At 29.0% G+C, this 7574-nt stretch overlaps 1 protein-coding gene across 1 annotated transcript; it reads left to right on the forward strand.

The window, feature by feature from the left end:
- The first annotated feature begins 2266 nt into the window (after positions 1-2266).
- LOC130933538 (putative F-box protein At1g49610) lies at positions 2267-4064 on the forward strand. The gene is made up of 3 exons (XM_057863168.1): positions 2267-3541; positions 3621-3680; positions 4002-4064. Exons 1-3 carry the CDS (start codon positions 2267-2269, stop codon positions 4062-4064), a joined length of 1398 nt encoding a protein of 465 aa, XP_057719151.1.
- Positions 4065-7574: the final 3510 nt, after the last annotated feature.

Genomic DNA, 7574 nt, shown 5'->3' on the forward strand with positions numbered 1-7574 from the left:
AAAATACACACATAGATATCAGTAAGACACACCCATAGATATCAGTCAGATACACCCATAGATATGAGTCAGATACACCCATAGAAATCAGTCAGATATCACTCAAATATGCATTAATATACAAGGTCAAGCAATATACACCCATGGACAAGCAAATATTAGAACAGTTGCAACTGTTGACTATATTACAGTATATCAGTTCAGAAATATACACCCAACAAATTATGCCATATACACCCAACAAATTACTCCATATACACCCACCAAATTACGCAATATACTCCCAAAAATCAGTTACGAGAAGAACTAGAACAACAAGAACAGTAACACCTAGAACAACTAAGAATAACAGTATAACCTAGAACCAAGAATAACAATAAAACCTAGAACAAGTAGAACATTAAAAATTGTAAAATGAGACCTAGAACAAGAAGAACAGTAAAACCTAGAAGAACGTAGAAGAACAGTAAAACCTAGTTCTTCGATTTCAAAATGTGAAAAATATACAAGATGAGTAAAATAGTAACGTAACATACTTTGAGTATTATAACTTCGTTTTTTCTGGAGATTGTTGATGGAGAATTCTATGTTGTGTTGATGGAGAGTTGTAATCTTCGCGACGAGTCCTATCTCTGCAGTTTGGAATGTTGCTCGAAAATAGACGGTTTGTGTTTTCTTCGAAGAGCTTGGAGAAGTGGAAGAGTGCGCCATTAAGGAGCGCTATTCGCGGAGAGCAACCGTTGAGTGGGGCGCGTGTAATTTACGCTCTATTTAAAGTGAGTGAGTGCGCGTGTGAATGAAGTGTGGGCTGAAAAATTATAAAACTTGTAGGGCCTTTTTACTTGTAAGTGTAGCAGATCCGTATCTTGTATATCTAGTTATGTATAAAAAAAGTGGTGATAACTATATAATAAAAAATCGATTGAAGGAAATAATGTACAAATATTTAAAAACGTAATACTCTTGTTAATCCTTGGATAAACCTGCAGCAATTAAAAAATAAAGTAACTAAATAAGTCATTTTTCAGTCAAGATTAATAATTTATGTTGAAAATATTAAAATCTCAGTAGGATAATAAGAAAATAAAAATATGTAATAATAAAAAAATTAGTTAAAAATAATTAAAATTTATTTTATTTAATATTTATTAAATTTAGCAACAATTAATTTTTTATTACATATATCATAATTATTTGACAAAATAAAATTTTATCCTTTATGTTTAACATATTAAAAAACAATTAATAAAATGCAAAAATAATTTACTTAATCAATAAATTGGTCAGTGTTATCTTAACTGAAAATTGACTATAAAAATATAAATTAAATTGATAACTTCCATATAAGATCATAGTTTAAATCATTTTTTAGTTAAGATAAGATATTATTAAGATCGAATCAATTTTCCGTTAGGGATTATTTATATTTAAATTTAAACATCCCCTCTCTCTCTCTCTCCCCCTTAAACTCAAAACCGCCACTCTCTTCGCGCCATCTCCCTCTTCTTTTAATCTTCGGTGACTGAAATCTGCGTTCCAGGTTCGGTTCTAAGTTCTAACACTGTAGCGGTTATTAGCATTGTTAATTAACTAATACTGCCATTAAATTAGCTGTGATTATGTATCGTTTTCTAGCACTGAATATATGGAACTCATTGATCAGTATACAATTGCTTAGTGCTTAACAGAAATTTTACTAATTCTAATATTTTTTGGCACTTCTGCAAATAACGAAAGGTTTCTTTTAAACAATCTGAAATATTGGACAGAGAACGTAACTTTAGAGTTTAGAGTTTTCAAATTTTGACTTTGCTTTAGCTCAAATCTTTAAACTTTCAATTTTTCAAATATCATGCCTAAATGTGTAGAATGTTAAGAACAATTGTAGGTTGTGCTTGTGGATTACTAGAATTTCTTTTTAATGTTCCCTAGACTCACTATTCGGTAATAAAGTAAAAAAGTTTAGGTGATGGGAGCAAAAGCAAATAATGTAAAGTACTATATAGTGTATACTTATAGTAAAATTACCACAATTCATTGATCTTATTTGTTCTGTATGTGTTTTTGCATCCAAATTAGTAGTGTTTGGATCGATGGTGGTCAATGATGATTCTTGTGGGTTCTGCTTTGTTAATTACTGTTGTGCGAAGGGAAAAGAACAAATTTTAGAAATTATTTTTTTAATTATCATAATTTGAGATGATTGAGTTATTCTTTTCCTGATATTCTTCTACTTGCTTTGAAGGACATAATAATGGATAAAAAAATGGACCAGATATCCAGTTTACCAGAAACCATACTTCATGACATTCTCTCAAGACTGCCAAAGAAAGATGCTATCAAGACTAGTGTTTTGTCTAAGACATGGAGAGAAATGTTTTATACCTTTCCCATTTTGTCTATTTGTGACCGAGAATCTATTAGGAGGTCTTCCAAGTGGAAGAAAGATCAACAAATTAAGACATTCCTTGATTATGGCAAGCAAAGATTGCTGAGGTTCAGTGACCAAGGCTTAGCAATCAAAGAATTCAAGCTCACGCTTAGTTTAACCTGCTTTGACCTTCAGCTTATATACCCTGATGTTGATCAGTGGCTTAAGTTAGCCAGTGAATGTAGTGTCCAGACCCTAAAGCTATGCCTGCCTACTTTAAAAAAGGATGATCCATGCCTATGTTATATCTTGCATCCAGGTGTCATTGAAGCAAGATCACTTAATAAGTTAGTGCTGAAGGGGAGAATCAGATTTGACAAAGAATTCCTGAGTCCTTCAGTCAAGTTTTCCTCACTGTGTGTATTATCCTTGAGCCATGTCCTTTTTGATGAAGAAGGTGCTATCGAGCATGTTATTTCTCATTGTCCTTTAATTGAGCAGATAACCTTGAAGTGGTGTTATGTATACAACCCCCAAGTTGCCGGAGATATGCAAATTTCTCTTATGAAATCAGTAAGCCTGCATGGTCTACAAAAGCTCAAGGGAGTTGATATTCAGGGAGTACAAAATGTTTATATTGATGCTCCAAATATTGAGAAAATATATTATGATGTTGACAGTGATGAGCCCTCCAAGATGAATTTTGATAGTTGTAGAAATTTGAGAGCTTTGACCTTAATGAATGTGAAGAATGAATTTAGTTTTACTTTTACAGCCACATGGTTTCTTCATCTGTCTTCCAAATTTCCTTTCCTTGAGAGTTTGGAATTGGTTGACTGCTCCATGTTTCAGAACATTAAGATCTCAAGTTCTCAACTCAAGGCTTTGGTGTTATGTAATTGCTCTACCATGGAGAAGCTTGAAATTGACACTCCAAATCTATTATCATTTCGATACTATTATGATGGTGACGACTTACCTTCCATATCTTTTCTAAGCTGTTCTAGTCAACTGGAAGAAAATGTTCGGCTCAATATGATTCATCCACGTCTTTACCAGTTGAAGAAATTTGTCAAACAATTTAAAAACCCACAAAAGTTCTCATCACTCTCCCTCTCCATCCATCCCTGCTTCCCTTCTGATGAGAGTTTTTATGATGATGAATATTATGTAAGTATAAATTGCTACTTATATTCTGTTAGTTTACCTATTTTCTTAATATGGTATTTATATGCCTTGGATTATGCAGTTTTGGGAAGACCCATATTCATTGCCACCTACATTGTCTGTGCCAAGCATCAAACACTTGGTCATACGCTCTATTCGGGAAGTTAAATCTAAGTATTCGCTTCTTGTGAATCGCTTGTTCTGTAGTTGGCGCCAGAAACTATTTCATTGATTGCACCAAAGCATTCATTGAGGTACAACGTTGTCTCCAAAGTTTCTATTTTATTTCCTCCCTGTGCTTTTCATCAATTCAAAGTGTTATCTATGGAGCTTCTAACTCTTATTTGTTATTTGTTTAAACAACAAGATTTTCTACTGGATGCTAATGGAAACCAGAAAGGCGAAGGGCAAGTTTTGCTCCTATTGTTATCCCAAGTCTAAGTGTTGGTTGCATGGCTTGTAGGATGTCAAGGTCACAAGCTCTGTCAAGAATGATGTGAATGTTGTTGATTTCGTTCGTCTCTAACAAGAAAATAGAGATAGAATTAAAGGAAATGATAAGTACGTATTGAAGTTGTTGTTTTTACATGATACAAGAGTTATGCTATTTATAGAGATATATTACCAACTAACCACCTCGTAAATATTCATCTACTAACTACGAACTCTCAACTACTTATCATTACTTTAATAATCTCAAATCTCTCTTAGGTGGATTGTCAAGTTCTGATAATGCAAATATTAGTTTTAGATTAAAGTAGTAATAATCTTTTTGTTAGTTAGTAACTCATTTACATTGCTTTCTTTAATGTTTTATCTTCCATAGAGGAGGAAGTTTTGAATGTGTGAAGGTTTCTATAATAACAAACTCAATTTTGTTTTTAAATATAATTTTCCTTTCATTATATTTTGCTATTATGTGCTTACTTACTTGATATTCATACAGAGAGCATTAAAAAGCAGTTGCCCAATGGAGAAAATAATCATTTCTCATGAGTTTTAAGTTCTCTTGTATGAGTAAAAAGTTACGAACGGCTTGCTGCATTCATACTCATAATAATAAATGTAAAATTTACTATGTTCATCATTTTCACTTCTAACTCGAAAAGTGAGACTGAAAATGTATGGAATAATACAACAGGACGAGGAGGATTGGAATCATTTGTAAGGATCATTAGGGAAGGTGGCGGATAAAAGGGATTATGGGATAAATAAACATGAAGGATAATCCCTATCAAATTCTTTAGTACGATTCCTAAACTTAAGCTCCCAAAAAGATTAAACTATGTTTAATAGTGATATGAATTTTGGGGAGTATAGCAATTTACTAATAAACTTGTGAGACAAATAATAGAATACTGATAATAACAACTTGTGTTAATATATTCTTTTGGGGCATATTGTCTTCATAAATCTATTATATCAATTATATATCTCTAATTTTATAATTAAAACGTGTCACATGTCACTTTCTTATTACAATTAGAATCAAATCTTTTCCTCCAAAATTAAAAAATTCTCCTCTCCTCCTTAGTAATTTTACAACTAAAATGTACCTTTAAAATTAAAGAATTCTTCCATCTTCTTTACTAATTTTACAACTAAAATGTGCCATAAGTACATATGTCACTCCTTCGTTGCAATTGAAATCAAGTATTTCCCTCCAAAATTAAAGAGTTCTCCCTTCCTCCCTCTTCCTTTCTCTATTTCTCTCATTCTTTCAACTACTCTATCTATTTTATATATCAATATCAATATCAATAACTAATTACTAATTTGACAATCAAAATATGCAACATGACATTCTTTAATTGCATTAAAATTAAAATTGAAATATTAAAATTAAAATTGAAATATACCTATATTATATATCATATATTACTATCTAATTTAATAATCAAATGTGTCACATAACACTTTTTTATTAAAATTGAGAGAAAATATTTTTTTTTTAAATTAATGAACTCCCTTCCTAAATTCTCTCATCTACCTCTCTCCATTTCTCTATTTCTCTCTACTATTTTTACTCTATATATAATTTATATTTTATATTAGTAATGTGACAAATTAAAATATGTCATTCGATATTTTTTTACAATTAAAATAAAATTTTTCTTCCAAAATTAACAAATTCTCACTCTTATTCTTATTCTTCATCTTTATCTTTCTCTCTGTTTTCTCTCCTTCTTTATTTTTTCTATTTTTCTAACAGAAAATAAAATTAATAAAATAATATAATTCAAATAAAAAATATTATTATTATTATTATTATATACATAGTTTTTTAGTTTTTTATTTAGTTTTAAATTTTTATTACTTATCTTTTTAATTTATATTTTTATTTTTCTTCTTTCAAATATTTATTACATATAATTTGGAGAGAAAAATAATGTTATAATTAAAAGTTAGAAGTAAAAATACTAGTAAAGGTTATAAACTCATAACAGCATTAGTCCCCTCTCATATTGGCAATCCACCCAGAAAGCGTTTATGAAATTCAAAAGACTCTTCTGGTTTATATTCTAGAATGGGTAAATAGTCAATTTTGTTTTCAAAGGATCTCGTTTTTTAAATTAGTTCTCAAACGATTTTTTTAATTAAATTTATCTTTTAAAACTTTTAAATTAATTATATTAGTCTTTATGTTATTTTTTTGTTAACGGCGCCAAATTTGTTAATGTGGCGGCATGCTAAATGATGTTACAAACATATATATATATATATATATATATATATATATATATGGTCTTAATTGACTATTAGTATGATAAGTTTATGAAGTTAGATCAGATTAAAACCAAATTAAGAGAAGAACTTGAAACATTGGAATCTCTCAATTTGAAGTTAATTTTATCTGATTTTATAAATTTATTATATTAGCTGTCAATTAGGATTATTAGGTGTGTATTGTGATATTACTTAATGTGTCACATTAACAAATTTTGTCACTAAAAAAACAAATAATTAATTTAAAATCTTTAAATGATAGATTTGATTAAAAAAATCTAATTTAAAAAATAAGTAATTTTTCGAAAACTAATTTAACTATTTGCTCATTCTAAAATTGTATGTCCGGCTCCATGTGCCAATGTAATCAATTAATATAAAAATTTAAACGATCCAAATGTAATTTAATATACAATAAAGTGTCATTTTTCCAATTTTTTACTGTTGTAATTATTTTTTGATATATCATTTGATATATTGTATTTAAAAAGTATCCAGATATATGTGTGTATCTAGTTATATATGTATAAAAAAAAGTGATGGTGACTATATAACAGGAATGGATTGAGAGATTCTTGTCATATCCTTGATAAACCTGCAACATTAGGAAATGAAATAAGTCCAATCTAGTCAAGATTGATAATTTATGTTGAAAATAATAAAATATTAAAATTTTAGTAGGACCAATACTAAAAAATGTGCCTAGCCATACTTAGGATTGTATACAAATTGGATCGTCTCGCATATAATTTATAATTTTATTGGATCGATTACGATATTTGTATTTTTTTTTATATCGGATCCGATTTATATTTGCGACTCGAATATCAATTTAAATATTTGTTTATTACATGTGAATTTGCTTAATAAGCATGGTATGTATGAATTATTCATGTGGATCATATTTAAAATATCTCAGAAACTATAAGTTGACTGATGATAATGATGAACATATTAACAAACTCAAAAGATATATAAATTGATGTATAGTCATTCATACTTTAATTTTATTATTTGTCAATTTTATTTCTATCTCACTATCTACAGTCTTGTTCTCACTATAATAATAATAATAATAATAATAATAATAATAATAATGAGAAACTTCATTAGCTTTTTTGTTAATTCATTATAAATCAACTTGCATGGACTAGAATTTTCATGAAGAATTTTTGAAGTCAAAATGGTCAAAGAAAAAGCAAAGTTTGAATTGAAAACAATAATCATTAATTTACTAGAAGATGTTGGAAATTTGGAGAATAACCAAGAACATTCAAGAGAGTAGTATAACTACAACATTCTACAACAT

This window comes from Arachis stenosperma, chromosome 6, assembly GCF_014773155.1.
Source record: "Arachis stenosperma cultivar V10309 chromosome 6, arast.V10309.gnm1.PFL2, whole genome shotgun sequence".
Taxonomy (NCBI): domain Eukaryota; kingdom Viridiplantae; phylum Streptophyta; class Magnoliopsida; order Fabales; family Fabaceae; genus Arachis; species Arachis stenosperma.

What these genes read in the sequence shown, in the direction of transcription:
- LOC130933538 (XM_057863168.1), top strand. Translation starts at nt 2,267, where the DNA reads ATGGACCAGATATCCAGTTTACCAGAAACCATACTTCATGACATTCTC. An exon ending in TTTATGATGATGAATATTAT is followed by an intron (nt 3,542 to 3,620) that starts GTAAGTATAAAT and finishes TGGATTATGCAG; the next exon opens with TTTTGGGAAGACCCATATTC. An exon ending in TGCCAAGCATCAAACACTTG is followed by an intron (nt 3,681 to 4,001) that starts GTCATACGCTCT and finishes CATGGCTTGTAG; the next exon opens with GATGTCAAGGTCACAAGCTC.